Source organism: Mustelus asterias, chromosome 10 (assembly GCF_964213995.1).
Source record: "Mustelus asterias chromosome 10, sMusAst1.hap1.1, whole genome shotgun sequence".
Classification (NCBI taxonomy): domain Eukaryota; kingdom Metazoa; phylum Chordata; class Chondrichthyes; order Carcharhiniformes; family Triakidae; genus Mustelus; species Mustelus asterias.
Window position 1 is genome coordinate 126,584,755 of NC_135810.1, and position 15,905 is coordinate 126,600,659.

General features: G+C 46.0%; 1 protein-coding gene across 1 annotated transcript in view; it reads right to left on the reverse strand.

Moving 5' to 3' along the window:
- Window positions 1–15,905, reverse strand: part of dnhd1 (dynein heavy chain domain 1) — a 261,227-nt gene that overhangs the window by 160,114 nt on the left and 85,208 nt on the right. Inside the window, exons 9-10 of the mRNA XM_078221475.1 lie at window positions 9,096–9,339; window positions 8,772–8,929 (exon numbers count right to left, since the gene is read on the reverse strand). Coding sequence (XP_078077601.1) covers window positions 8,772–8,929; window positions 9,096–9,339 — 402 coding nt within the window. The remainder of the gene's footprint in view (window positions 1–8,771; window positions 8,930–9,095; window positions 9,340–15,905) is intronic.

Here is a 15,905-nt window from a genome sequence, read left to right on the forward strand (position 1 = left end):
AAGTCCCGGTAGCATCCTAGTAAATCTTTTCTGCACTCTTTCTAACCAGGATAATCTGGTCACCCTATTATCCTTTCTATAATAGGGTGACCAGAAGTGCACACAGTATTCCAAGTGTGGCCGTACCAATGTCTTGTACAACTTCAACAAGACGTCCCAACTCCTGTATTCAATGTTCTGACCGATGAAACTAAGCATGCCGAATGCCTTCTTCACTACTCTGTCCACCTGTGACTCCACTTTCAAGGAGCTTTGAACATGTACCCCTAGATCTCTTTGTTCTGTAACTCTCCCCAACGCCTTACCATTAACTGACTAAGTCCTGCCCTGGTTCAATCTACCAAAATGCATCACCTCGCATTTGTATAAATGAAACTCCATAAATGTTGGAATAAATGAGTCTTTTTCTGATTGACAGTCAGTGATGAGTGGGGTTCTGCAGGGATCTGTGCTCGGACCCCAACTGTTCACATTATATATTAGACGGAACTGAAAGTATTATCTCCAAATTTGCAGATGATACAAAGTTGGGTGGGAGGGTGAGCTGTGGGGAGGATGCAGAGATGCTTCAGCGTGATTTGAACAGGCTGAGTGTGTGGGTATCTGCATGGCAGGTGCAGCATAATGTGGATAAATGTGAGGTTATCCACTTTGGTAGCAATAATAGGAAGACAGATTATTAACCTTGGGACTGAAGTGAGGAGAAATTTCTTCACCCAGAGGGTGGTGAATGTGTGGAATTCACTTCCACAGAATGTAGTTGAGGCCAAAATGTTGTCTGATTTCAAAAAAAAATTAGATATAGCTCTTGGGGCGAAAGGGATCAGGGGATATGGGAGGAAGGGGGGAATCAGGATATTGAATTCGATGATCAGCCATGATCAAAATGAATGGCAGAGCAGGCTCGAAGAGCCGAATGGCCTCCTCCTGCTTCTGTTTTTGATGTCTGCCTCTATGTATGTAGAGAAAATGTTTTCTCTTGTGGGAATGAGCAAAACTCAGGGTCATAAATGCAGTACAGTCACTATTAAATCCAGTGGGAAATTCTGGAAAAAATTATTTTGCCAGGAAGTGGGGAATACGGAACTCATTCTCACAGGGAATGGTTGAGGTGAATATTGCTGATGCAATTACGGGGAAGTTGGATAAACACATGAGGGAGAAATTAATAGAAGGTTATAAAGAAAAGAGACAGATTTGCATTTCAATAGCTCCTTCTTCCGACTTCAGAATGTCCGAAAGTGCATCTACTGCTGTAGTGTAGTCATTGTTGTCTCAGATACACCGATTGGGTGAGACAAAGAGGTGGGAAACATGGAAACATAGAAGATAGGAGCAGGAGGAGGCCATTCGGCCCTTCGAGCCTGCTCCACCATTCAACATGATCATGGCTAATCACAACTCAATAGCCTAATCCTGCTTTCTCCCCATAACCTTTGATCCCATTCGCCCCAAGTGCTATATCCAGCCGCCTCTTGAATACATTCAATGTTTTGGTATCAACTACTTCCTGTGGTAATGAATTCCACAGGCTCACCACTCTTTGGGTGAAGAAATGTCTCCTCATCTCCATCCTAAATGGCCTACCCTGAATCCTCAGACTGTGACCCCTAGTTCTGGACTCCCCCACCATCGGGAACATCCTCCCTGCATCTACCCTGTCTAGTCCTGTTAGAATTTTATAAGTCTCGATGAGATCCCACCTCATTCGCCTGAACTCCAGCGAAAACAATCCTAACCTAGTCAATCTCTCCTCATACATCAGTCCCGCCATCCCCGGAATCAGCCTGGTAAACCTTCACTGCACTCCCTCGAGAGCAAGAACATCCTTCCTCAGAAAAGGAGACCAAACCTGCACACAATACTCTCGGTGTGGCCTCACCAAGGCCCTGTATAATTGCAACAACACATCCCTGCTCCTGTACTCGAAACCTCTCGCAATGAAGGCCAACACACCATTTGCCTTCTTTACCGCCTGCTGCACCTGCATGCTTACCTTCAGCGACTGGTGCACAAGGACACCCAGGTCCCGCTGCACACTCCCCTCTCCCAATTTACAGCCATTCCGGTCGTAATCTACCTTCTTGTTTTTGCTTCCAAAGTGAATAACCTCACACTTACATGTGCAGTGGACAATGGGGAACCTGTGGATGTGGTGTATCTGGATTTCCAGAAGGCATTTGACAAGGTGCCGCACCAAAGACTGCTACATAAGATAAAGGTACACGGTGTTACGGGTAATGTATTAGCATGGATAGAGGATTGGTTAACTAACAGAAAGCAAAGAGTGGGGGTAAATGGGTGTTTTTCTGCTGGCGATCAGTGACTAGTGGTGTGCCTCAGGGATCAGTGTTGGGACCGCAATTGTTTACGATTTACATAGATGATTTGGAGTTGGGGACCAAGTGTAGTGTGTGAAAATTCGCAGATGACACTAAGATGGGTGGAAGAGCAAAGTGTGCAGAGGACGCTGAAAGTCTGCAAAGGGACATAGATAGTCTAAGTGAGTGGGCGAGGGTCTGGCAGATGGAGTACAATGTTGGTAAATGTGAGGTCATCCATTTTGGTAGGAATAACAGCAAAATGGACTATTATTTAAATGGTAAAAAATTGCAGCATGCTGCTGTGCAGAGGGACCTGGGTGTCCTTGTGCAGGAATCTCAAGGAGTTGGTTTGCTGGTGCAGCAGGTAATTAAGAAGGCAAATGGAATTTTGTTCTTTATTGCTGGAGGGATGGAGTTTAAAAACAGCGAGGTTATGTTGCAGCTGTATAAGGTGCTGGTGAGGCCACACCTGGAGTACTGTGTACAGTTTTGGTCTCCTTACTTGAGAAAGGATATACTGGCACTAGAGGGGGTGCAGAGGAGATTCACTAGGTTGATTCCAGAGTTGAAAGGGTTGGCTTATGAGGAGAGACTGAGTAGACTGGGACTATACTCATTGGAATTCAGAAGAATGAGGGGAGATCTTATAGAAACATATCAGATTATGAAGGGAATAGATAAGATAGAAGCAGAGAAGTTGTTTGCACTGGCGGGTGAAACTAGAACTAGGGGACATAGCCTCAAAATAAGGGGAAACAGATTTAGGACTGAGTTGAGGAAGAACTTCTTCATACAAAGGATTGTGAATCTGTGGAATTCCCTGCCCAGTGAAGCAGTTGAGGCTCCCTCATTGAATGTTTTTAAGACAAGGATAGATAAATTTTTGAACAGTAAAGGAATTAAGGGTTATGGTGAGCGGGCGGGTAAGTGGAGCTGAGTCCACGAAAAGATCAGCCATGATCTTATTGAATGGCGGAGCAGGCTTGAGGGGCCAGGTGGCCTACTCCTGCTCCTAGTTCTTATGTTCTTATGTTCTTATCCAAATTATACTGCATCTGCCATTGATTTGCCCACTCACCCAACCTGTCCAGATCATGCTGAAGGATCTCTGCATCCTCGTCACAATTCCCCCTCCCACCCAATTTGGTATCATTGGCAAACTTTGAGATGTTACATTTTGTTCCCTCATCCAAATCATTAATATATATTGTGAATAGCTGGGGTCCCAGCACCGATCCCTGTGGCACCCCACTAGTTACTGCCTACCAATTTGAAAAGCACCCATTAATTCCTACTCTTTGTTTCCTCTCTGCCAACCAGTTTTCTATCCATCTCAATACACTTCCCCCAATCCCATGCGCTTTAATCTTGCACGATAATCTCTTGTGTGGGACTTTGTCAAACGCTTCCTGAAAGTCCAAATATACCACATCGACTGGCTCCCACTTGTCAACTCTACTAGTTACATCTTCAAACAATTCCAACAGATTTGTCAAGCATGATTTCCCCTTTATGATGAAAGTGAGGAGGTGTGGGATAGATGACACCAAGATTGGTGGAGTAGTGGATGAGGTGGAGGGCTGTTGTAGGCTGCAAAGAGACATAGATAGGATGCAAAGCTGGGCTGAAAAATGGCAAATGGAGTTTAACCCTGATAAATGTGAGGTGATTCATTTTGGTAGGACAAATTTAAATGTGGATTACAGGGTCAAAGGTAGGGTTCTGAAGACTGTGGAGGAACAGAGAGATCTTGGGGTCCATATCCACAGATCTCTAAAGGTTGCCACTCAAGTGGATAGAGCTGTGAAGAAGGCCTATAGTGTGTTAGCTTTTATTAACAGGGGGTTGGAGTTTAAGAGCCGTGGGGTTATGCTGCAACTGTACAGGACCTTGGTGAGACCACATTTGGAATATTGTGTGCAGTTCTGGTCACCTCACTATAAGAAGGATGTGGAAGCGCTGGAAAGAGTGCAGAGGAGATTTACCAGGATGCTGCCTGGTTTGGAGGGTAGGTCATATGAGGAAAGGTTGAGGGAGCTCGGGCTGTTCTCTCTGGAGCGGAGGAGGCTGAGGGGAGACTTAATAGAGGTGTATAAAATGATGAAGGGGATAGATAGAGTGAACGTTCAAAGACTATTTCCTCGGGTGGATGGAGCTATTACAAGGGGGCATAACTATAGGGTTCGTGGTGGGAGATACAGGACGGATATCAGAGGTAGGTTCTTTACGCAGAGAGTGGTTGGGGTGTGGAATGGACTGCCTGCAGTGATAGTGGAGTCAGACACTTTAGAAACATTTAAGCGGTTATTGGATAGGCACATGGAGCACACCAGGATGATAGGGAGTGGGATAGCTTGATCTTGGTTTCAGATAAAGCTCGGCACAACATCGTGGGCCGAAGGGCCTGTTCTGTGCTGTACTGTTCTATGTTCTATGTTCTATGTTTATAAATCCATGCTGCCTCTGTCTGATCCTGCCACTGCTTTCTAAATGCTCTGCTATAAAGTCCTTGATAATGGATTCGAGAATTTTCCCCACGACCGATGTTACATTTACTGGTCTATAATTCCCTGTTTTCCCTTTACCTCCCTTTTTGAATATTGGAGTGACATTCGCGACCCTCCAATCTGCAGGGACTGTTCCAGAGTCTATAGAATCCTGGAAGATGACCACCAATGCATCCACTATTTCTAGAGCCACTTCCTTCGGTATTCTGGGATGTAGATTATCAGGCCCTGGGGATTTATCCACCTTCAACCCCATCAATTTTTCCAGCACCATTTCTCTACTAATATTGATCTCCCTCAGTTCTTCCCTCTCACTAAACCTTGCATTCTCCAATGTTTCTGGTACCTGATTTGTGTCCTCTCTTGTGAAGACAGAACGAAAGTATGTATTCAGTTGCTCGGCCATTTCTTTGTCCCCTATTACACATTCCCCCGTTTCTGTATGTAGGGGACCTACATTTGTCTTCACCGACCTCTTCATCTTCATGTATCGATAGAAACTCTTAGTGTCAGTCGTTATGTTCCCTGTCAGCTTACTTTCGTACTGTATTTTCCCCTTCTTAATCAATCCCTTGGTCCTTCTTTGCTGAATTCTAAACTGCTCCCAATCCTCAGACCTATTATTTTTCTTGGCCAATCTGTATGCTTCTTCCTCAGATCGGATACTCTCTCTAATTTCCTTTGTAAGCCATGGATTGGCCCTTTTACCCACTTTGCTTTTGTGCCAGACAGGAATAAACAGTTGCTGCAGTTCCCCCATGTGTTTCTTGAATGTTTGCCATTGCCTATCCACTGTCATCCCTTTAAGTAACTCTCCCCAATCTATCAAAACCAACTCACGCCTCATATCCTCATAGTTTCCTTTATTAAGATTCAGCACCCTCGTCTCCGAATCAACTACTTCACTCTCCATCTTGATAAAAAAGTCTAACATGTTATGGTAGCTCATCTCCACGGGGTCTCCTACATCGAGGTTGGCAATGATTCCCTTCTCATTACACAGTACCCAGTCTAAGATGGCCTGCTCTCTAGTTGGTTCCTCCACATATTGGTCAAGAGAACCACCCCGTATACACTCCAGGAATTCCTCCTCTACGGCATGGTGGCTAATTTGATTTGTCCAATCCATGTGCAGATTAAAATCACCCATCACCGATATTCCCTTATCACATGCATCACTAAGAACAAAGAACAAAGAACAGTACAGCACAGGAAACAGGCCCTTCGGCCCTCCAAGCCTGTGCCGCTCCTTGGTCCAAGTAGACCAATCGTTTGTATCCCTCCATTCCCAGGCTGCTCATGTGACTATCCAGGTAAGTCTTAAACGATGTCAGCGTGCCTGCCTCCACCACCCTACTTGGCAGCGCATTCCAGGCCCCCACCACCCTCTATGTAAAAAACGTCCCTCTGACATCTGAGTTATACCTCGCCCCTCTCAGCCTGAGCCCGTGACCCCTCGTGATCGTCACCTCCGACCTGGGAAAAAGCTTCCCACTGTTCACCCTATCTATACCCTTCATAATCTTGTACACCTCTATTAGATCTCCCCTCATTCTCCGTCTTTCCAAGGAGAACAACCCCAGTCTACCCAATCTCTCCTCATAGCTAAGACCCTCCATACCAGGCAACATCCTGGTAAACCTTCTCTGCACTCTCTCTAACGCCTCCACGTCCTTCTGGTAGTGCGGCGACCAGAACTGGACGCAGTACTCCAAATGTGGCCTAACCAGCGTTCTATACAGCTGCATCATCAGACTCCAGCTTTTATACTCTATACCCTGTCCTATAAAGGCAAGCATACCATATGCCTTCTTCACCACCTTCTCCACCTGTGTTGCCACCTTCAAGGATTTGTGGACTTGCACACCTAGGTCCCTCTGTGTTTCTATACTCCTGATGACTCTGCCATTTATTGTATAACTCCTCCCTACATTATTTCTTCCAAAATGCATCACTTCGCATTTATCCGGATTAAACTCCATTTGCCATCTCTCCGCCCAATTTTCCAGCCTATTTATATCCTGCTGTATTGCCCGACAATGCTCTTCGCTATCCGCAAGTCCAGCCATCTTCGTGTCATCCGCAAACTTGCTGATTACACCAGTTACACCTTCTTCCAAATCATTTATATATATCACAAATAGCAGCTTGTGTTTAATGCCATTCCCAACATCACTGCAGTTTGGGGTTTATATATGACACCCACTAATGTTTTTTGCCCCTTGGTATTCCTCAACTCAACCCATACAGACTCCACATTGTCAGAGCTAATATCCTTTCTCACTGGAAGAGGCTCACCTGGACACTAGTATGGACTGGCTGGTTGAATGGCCTGTTTCTGTGCTCTAAGTATTGTGTAATTCTATAAACATCCCGATGTTTGGGTCAGCCATCAAGAATAATTTGTAATGAAATGTCCATTAAGCTGGGCTGTATGGTTACCAACTCCCATAAGACCATAAGACATAGAAGCAGAATTAGGCCACTCGGCCCAATGAGTCTGCTCTGCCATTCAATCATGACTGATATTTTTCTCATCCCTATTCTCCTGCCTTTTCCCCATAACCCCTGATCCCCTTATTAATCAAGACCCTATCTATTTCTGTCTTAAAGACACTCAATGACCCGGCCTCCACAGCCTTCTGCGGCAAAGAGTTCCACAGATTCACCACTCTATGGCTGAAGACATTCCTCCTCATCTCTGTTTTAAAGGATCATCCCTTTAGCTTGAGGTTGTGCCCTCTGGTTCTAGTTTTTCCGATGAGTGGAAACATCCTCTCCATGTCCATTCTGTCCAGGCCTCACAGTATCCTGTAAGTTTTAATAAGATCTCTCCTCGTCCTTCTGAACTCCAACGAGTACAGACCCGGAGTCCTCAACCGTTCCTCATACGATAAGCTCTTCATTCCAGGGATCATTCTTGTGAACCTCCTCTGGACCCTTTCCTAGGCCAGCACATCCTTCCTTAGATATGGGGTCCAAAACTGCTCACAATACTCCAAATGGGGTCTGTCCACAGTCTTATACAGCCTCAGAAGTACATCGCTGCTCTTGTATTCTAGTCCTCTCGACATGAATGCTAACATTGCATTTGCCTTCCTAACTGCCGACTGAACCTGCACGTTAACCTTCAGAGAATCTTGAACAAGGACTCCCAAATCCCTTTGTGTTTCTGATTTCCTAAGCATTTTTCCATTTTGAAAATAGTCTGTGCCTCCATTCCTCCTTCCAAAGTGCATAACCCCGCACTTTTCCACACTGTATTCCATCTGCCACTTCTTTGCCCACTCTCCTAACCTGTCGAAGTCCCTCTGCAGTTCCCCTGCTTCCTCAATACTACCTGTCCCTCTACATATCTTTGTATCATCCGCAAACTTAGCAACAGTGTCTTCAGTTCCTTCCTCTAAATCGTTAATAATATAATCACCGCATTATAGGAAGGATGTGGATGCATTGGAAAGGGTGCAGAGGAGATTTACTGGGATGTTGCCTGGTATGGTGGGAAGGTCTTATGAGGAAAGGCTGAGGGACTTGAGGTTGTTTTCGTTAGAGAGAAGGTTAAGAGGTGACTTAATAGAGGCATACAAGATGATCAGAGGATTAGATAGGGTGGACAGTGAGAGCCTTTTTCCTCAGATGGTGATGGCTAGCACGAGGAGACATAGCTTTAAATTGAGGGGTGATAGATGTAGGACAGATGTCAGAGGTAGGTTCTTCACTCAGAGAGTAGTAAAGGCATGGAATGCCCTGCCTGCAGCAGTAGTGGACTCGCCAACATTAAGTGCATTTAAATGGTCATCGGATAAACATATGGATGATATTGGAATAGTGTAGTTTAGATGGGCTTGAGATTGGTTCCACTGGTCGGCGCAACATCGAGGGCCGAAGGGCCTGTACTGCGCTGTAATGTTCTATGTTCTATAATGGCCCGAGTACACACCTTGCTGGAGTAGGAGGCAAATGAAATATCATCTGTCGGTTTCTGCTGCAGTTCTTTGATTGCTTTGGCCAGATCAGTGATTAATTCCCCACTTTGCTGTTCACACTGCAACTTTAAGAAGCTCAGAACATCCAGTTTCATGGACATCAGAGGAGAAACTGCAACAGAAAGGAAGCAGGAACCATTAGTGACCACACTGGTGCTGGGCAGTGGGTGATACATTGTCATAAACCCATGTCATGGGCAGAGTGGCATGGACATTTCCAGCATGGTGTTGCCAGTCACAGCAAGCTGAATGTTGTTGGGTTTACCAGCTGCACATACCGATTTTGTCCTGAATGATGGAGCAGTCTAATGCCAGGACCCGATTCGTGGTGATCAAGAAGTGATCAATTCCTTTTGACCTGCGCAGCCATTTCTTCAACTGCAGGATATGGATCTGGCATTTCTGCGGATCCCAGTCACGGAATTTCTCCAGTTCATCCACACTCCATGCGTGGAGCGTTTGATAGGTTTCCGAGAGCCAGAGATGGCGTGTACGGAAGACAATTAACTCCTTCATGGCAGCCTGAAAAGAGAGATCAATCAGTGACCACCAGAATGACCAATAGAACAAGGTCACACTCTCCCAGCTCAACATGTCCACCTCACTGCTTTCATATCAACACGAGAAGAAAGCTAAGAGGAGATCTGATAGGCCTGGACAGTATAGATAGGGAGAAACTGTTCCCTCTTGTTAGGGGAGATCCTAAATGAATATTTCTCATCAGTATTTACTATTGAGAAAAGCATGGATGTTAGGGAACTTGGGGAAATAAATAGTGATGTCTTGAGGAGTGTTCATATTACAGAGGAGTGCTGGAAATCTTAAAGCGCATCAAGGTAGATAAATCCCCGGGACCTGGTGAAGTGTATCCCAGGACATTGTGGGAGGCTAGGGAGGAAATTGAAGGTCCCCTAGCAGAGATAGAAACATAGAAACATAGAAAAACTACAGCACAAACAGGCCCTTCGGCCCACAAGTTGTGCCGAACACATCCCTACCTTCTAGACCTACCTATAACCCTCCATCCTATTAAGCTCCATGTACTCATCCAAGAGTCTCTTAAAAGACCCTATTGAGTTTGCCTCCACCACCCCTGACGGCAGCCGATTCCACTCGCCCACCACCCTCTGTGTGAAAAACTTACCCCAAACATCTCCCCTGTACCTACCCCCCAGCACCTTAAACCTGTGTCCTCTCATAGCAGACATTTCCACCCTGGGAAAAAGCCTCTGAGAGTCCACCCAATCTATGTCTCTCAACATCTTATACACCTCTATTAGGTCTCCTCTCATCCTACGTCTCTCCAAGGAGAAAAGACCGAGCTCCCTCAGCCTATCCTCATAAGGCATGCCACTCAATCCAGGCAACATCCTTGTAAATCTCCTCTGCACCCTTTTAATCTTTTCCACATCCTTCCTATAGTGAGGTGACCAGAACTGAGCACAGTACTCCAAGTGGGGTCTGACGAGGGTCTTATATAGCTGCATCATTATCCCCGGACTCCTAAACTCAATCCCTCGATTGATAAAGGCCAGCACACCATACGCCTTCTTAACCACCTCCTCCACCTGCGGGGCCGATTTCAGAGTCCTATGGACCCGGACCCCAAGGTCCTTCTGATCTTCTACCGTACTAAGAGTCTTTCCCTTTATATTGTACTCCTTCATCCCATTTGTCCTACCAAAATGGACCACGACACATTTATCTGGGTTGAAGTCCATCTGCCACTTGTCCGCCCAGTCTTGCATCCTATCTATGTCTCCCTGTAACTTCTGACATCCCTCCAGACTATCCACAACCCCACCAACCTTCGTGTTGTCGGCAAACTTACCAACCCATCCCTCCGCTTCCTCATCCAGGTCATTTATGAAAATGACAAACAGCAAGGGTCCCAGAACAGATCCGTGGGGCATACCTCTGGTGACCGGCCTCCATTTAGAAAAAGACCCATCTATACCCACTCTCTGCCTCCTTTGGGCAAGCCAGTCCTGGATCCACCGGGCAGCAGATATTTGAATCATCGATAGTCACAGGTGAGGTGACTGAAGATTGGAGGGTGGCAAATGTTATGCCTTTGTTTAAGAAGGGCTGCAGGGAAAAATCTGGGAACTACAGGCCAGTGAGCCTCACATCTGTGGTGGGTAAATTGTTGGAAGCTATTTTGAGAGACAGGATCTACAGGCATTTAGAGACGCAAGGACTGATTAGAGACAGTCAGCATGGCTTTGTGAGTGGAAAATCATGTCTCACAAATTTGATTGAGTTTTTTGAAGGGGTAACCAAGAGGTAGATGAGGGCAGTGCAGTTGATGTTGCCTACATGGACTTTAGCAAGGCCTTTGACAAGGTACCGCATGGTAGGTTGTTGCATAAGGTTAAATCTCACGGGATCCAGGGTGAGGTATCTAAATGGATACAAAATTGGCTTCTTAACAGAAGCCAGAGAGTGGTTATAGAGAATTGTTTTTCAAACTGGAGGCCTGTGACCAGTGGTGTGCCTCAGGGATCGGTGCTGGGTCCACTGTTGTTTATCATTTATATTAATGATTTGGATGAAAATTTCTGAGGCATGGTTAGTAAGTTTGCAGATGACACCAAGATTGGTGGCATAGTGGGCAGTGAAGAAGGTCATCTCAGATTGCAATGGGATCTTGATCAATTGGGTCAGTGGGCTGACGAATGGCAGATGTAGTTTAATTTAGATAAATGCGAAGTGATGCATTTTGGTAGATTGAACCACAGCAGGACTTACTCAGTTAATGGTAGGGCGTTGGGGAGAGCTAGAAAGAGATCTGGGGGTACAGGTTCAAAGCACCTTGAAGGTGGAGTCACAGGTGGACAGAGTGGTGAAGAAGGCATTCAGCATACTTGGTTTCATTGGTCAGAACATTGAATACAGGAGTTGGGACGTCTTGTTGAAGTTGTACAAGACATTGGTAAGGCCACACTTGGAAATACTCTGTGAAATTCTGGTCACCCTATTAGAGAAAGGATATTATTAAACTAGAAAGAGTGCAGAAAAGATTTACTAGGATGCGACTGGAACTTGATGGTTTGAGGTATAAGGAGAGGCTGGGTAGACGAGGACTTTTTTCCCTGGAGCGGAGAAGGCTGAGGGGTGATCTTATAGAGGTCCATAAAATACTGAGGGGGCATAGATCAGCTAGCTGGTCAATCTCTTTTCCCAAAGGTAGGGGAGTCTAAAACTAGAGGGCATAGGTTTAAGGTGAGAGGGGAGAGATACAAAAAGATCCAGAGGGGCAATTTTTTTCACATAGAGGGTGGTGAGTGTCTGGAACAAGCTGCCAGAGGTAATAGTAGAGGCGGGTACAATTTTGTCTTTTAAAAAGCATTTCGATAGTTACATGGGTACGATGGGTATGGAGGGATATGGGCCAAATGCGGGCAATTGGGATTAGCTTAGGGGTTAACAAAAAGGGGCGGTGTGGACAGGTTGGGCCGAAGGGCCGGTTTCCATGCTGTAAACCTCTACGACTCTGTGACTCATAAATGCATCGAGAACACGAGGGCACAGATTTAAGAGAAAATTATTTTTCACCCAGCGAGTGGTTGGGGCCTGGGATGCACTGCCTAGGAGTCTGGTGGTGGCAGGTTCAATTGATGCATTCAAGAGAGCATTTAATGATTATTTGAATGGAAACAATGTGCACATAGACTCTCCCCCCCATTCCCCCTCCCACACACCCATGTCCACTCCCCCCCATCACTGACTCTCCCCCACATTCCCCCTCCCACACCCCCATGTCCACTCCCCCCCATCACTGACTCTCCCCCCCATTCCCCCTCCCACACCCCCATGTACACTCCCCCCCATCACTGACTCTCCCCCCCCATTCCCCCTCTCACACCCCCATGTACACTCTCCCCTATCACTGACTACCCACCCATTCCCCCTCCCACACACCCATATACAGTCCTGTGGACCACTGGCTGGGGAATTAATTGTGTTGGTATTAATTTTCCAAAATTCCCTCGCTCTGGCAAGGTTAAGTGAAGACGATGCAAGGAGAGTACAAAGGAATATAGATAGGTTAAGTGAATGACAAAGATCTCGCAAATGGAGTATAAGGTGGGCAAATGTGAAATTGCCCATTTTGGCAGGAAGAATGAAAAAAAAAGTATTTGACCAAATGATGAAAGACTGCAGAGCTCTGAGGTGCAGAGCGATCTGGGTGTCTGAGTGCATGAACCATGAAAGGTACAGAAAGCAATTATGAAAGCGAATAGAATATCGTCATTTATTGCAAGGGGAATTGAATATAAAAGGAGGTTATGCTTCATTTTGTAGGGATCACATCTGGAGTACTGTGTACAGTATTCATTTTATTTAAGGAAAGGCGCGAATGCATTAGAAGCAGTTCAGAGAAAGTTTACCAGATTAATACCAGGAATGGACGGGTTATCTCATGGGTAAGGTTGGAGAGGTTCGGCTTGTATCCGCTGGAAGAGTAAGAGGCGACATAATTGAAACATATAAGATCCCGAGGGGTAATGACAGGGTGGATGTGGAGAGGATGTTTCCAATTGTGGGAGAATCTAGAACAAGGGGTCACTGTTTAAAAGTAAGAGGTCACTCATTTAGGACAGAAATGAGGAGAAATATTTTCTCTGAAGATTGTGAGTCTCTGGCACTCTCTTCCTCGAGCGCAGTGGGAGCAGAGTCTGAATATTTTTAAGGCAGAACTAGAGAGATTCTTGATTAACAAGGGGGTGAAAGGTTATCGGGGGTGAAAGGTTATCGGGGTGAAAGGTTATCAGGGGTTGGTGGGAATATGGGGTTGAGGTTACAATCAGATCAGCCAGTCAGATTGATTAGCTTAGGGGTTTAAAAAAAAGGGCGGCATGGACAAGTTGGGCCGAAGGGCCTGTTTCCATGCTGTAAATCTCTACGACTCTATGAGATCAGCTATGATCTTATAGAATGGTGGAGCAGGTTGGAGGGGCCGAATGGCCTTTTCCTGTTCCTAATTCGTATGAGTTTTATCAATGCCTCTTTAATAGCTTCTCAACTTGTTCTGTCATCTTCAAACGTACAGCCCAAGATTTGTTCCTAGGGGGAGATGGTGCTATTGTGTTATTGTCACTGGACTAGTGACCCAGACACTCAGGGTAATGCTCTGGGGACATGAGTTTGAATCCCATCACAACAGTGAATCTGGAAGATGAAGCTAGCTTCAGTAACGGAGACCATGAAACTATCACCGATTGTTGTAAATGTCCGTTAGGGAAGGAAATCTGCCGTCCTTACCTGGTCTGGCCTACATGGAGTTTAATGCGGAAAAATGCGGAAAAGTGTGAGGTGATTCACTTTGGAAGGAGTAACAGGGTTACAGAGTACTGGGCTAATGGTAAGATACTTGGTAGTGTGGATGAGCAGAGAGATCTCGGTATCCATGTACATAGATCCCTGAAAGTTGGCAACCAGGTTGATAGGGTTGTTAAGAAGGCGTACGGTGTGTTAGTTTTTATTGGTAGAGGGATTGAGTTTCGGAGCCATGAGGTCATGCTGCAACTGTACAAAACTCTGGTGCGGCCGCACTTGGAGCATTGCGTACAGTTCTGGTCGTCGCATTATAGGAAGGATGTGGAAGCATTGGAAAGGGTGCAGAGGAGATTTACCAGGATGTTGCCTGGTATGGTGGGAAGGTCTTATGAGGAAAGGCTGAGTGACTTCAGGCTGTTTTCATTAGAGAGAAGAAGGTTAAGAGGTGACTTAATAGAGGTATACAAGATGATCAGAGGATTAGATAGGGTGGACAGTGAGAGCCTTTTTCCTCGGATGGTGATGGCTAGCACGAGGGGTCATAGCTTTAAATTGAGGGGTGATAGATATAGGACAGATGTTAGAGGTAGGTTCTTTACTCGGAGAGTAGTAAGGGCGTGGAATGCCCTGCCTGCAGCAGTAGTGGACTCGCCAACATTAAGGGCATTTAAATGGTCATTGGATAAACATATGGATGATATTGGAATAGTGCAGGTTAGAGGGGCTTTCGACTGGTTTCACTGGTCGGCGCAACATCGAGGGCCGAAGGGCCTGTACTGCGCTGTAATGTTCTATGTTCTATGTGACACCAGAGACACAGCAGAGTAGGTGACTGTTAGCTGCCACTCGGTTGAAGGGTAATTGGGGACTGCCAATAAATGCTGGCCTTGCCAATGATACCAACATCCCATGGAAGGGGAAATAAAAAGAATTTGGACAATTTAGTTGATATTTGTCTCCTCATTCTGCCTGTGAAATAATGCTTCCGGAGTTTAAATGGCTGCTGTCACGGTTTGCCAGCAGAGGGTGAAATCGGACACTGGCCCCACTGCTGTCCACACACCCTGCGTGGGATTCACAGCAAGTGGAGGACAGAAGTGTGGCTGAATGTGGTCACAGTAAGAGTTTTAACAACACCAGGTTAAAGTCCAACAGGTTTATTTGGTAGCAAATGCCATTAGCTTTCGGAGCGCTGCTCCTTCGTCAGATGGAGTGGAAATCTGCTCTCAAACAGGACACAGAGACACAAAATCAAGTTACAGAATACTGATTAGAATACGAATCTCTACAGCCAACCAGGTCTTAAATATACCGACAATGTGAGTGGAGGGAGCATTAAACACAGGTTAAAGAGATGTGTATTGTCTCCAGACAGGACAGCCAGTGAGATTCTGCAAGCCCAGGAGGCAAGCTGTGGGGGTTACAGATAGTGTGACAGAAACCCAACATCCCGGTTTAGGCCGTCCTCATGTGTGTGGAACTTGGCTATCAGTTTCTGCTCAGCGACTCTGCGCTGTCGTGTGTCGTCACGGCCGCCTTGGAGAACGCTTACCCGAAGATCCAAGGCTGAATGTCCGTGACCGCTGAAGTGCTCCCCCACAGGAAGAAAATGTGGTCACAGCAGAGCTGGGGCCCTGTGCTTCAAGAGCCTTAGCACCAACACAGAATGAGGAATAGAGAGGGAGAGAGAGAGAGTGACAGAGAGAGAGAGAGAGGGAGAGAGAGAGGGAGAGAGAGAGGGAGAGAGATACAGAGTAACAGAGGGAGAGAGAGTGACAGAGAGAGAGACGGAAAGAGAGAGAGGA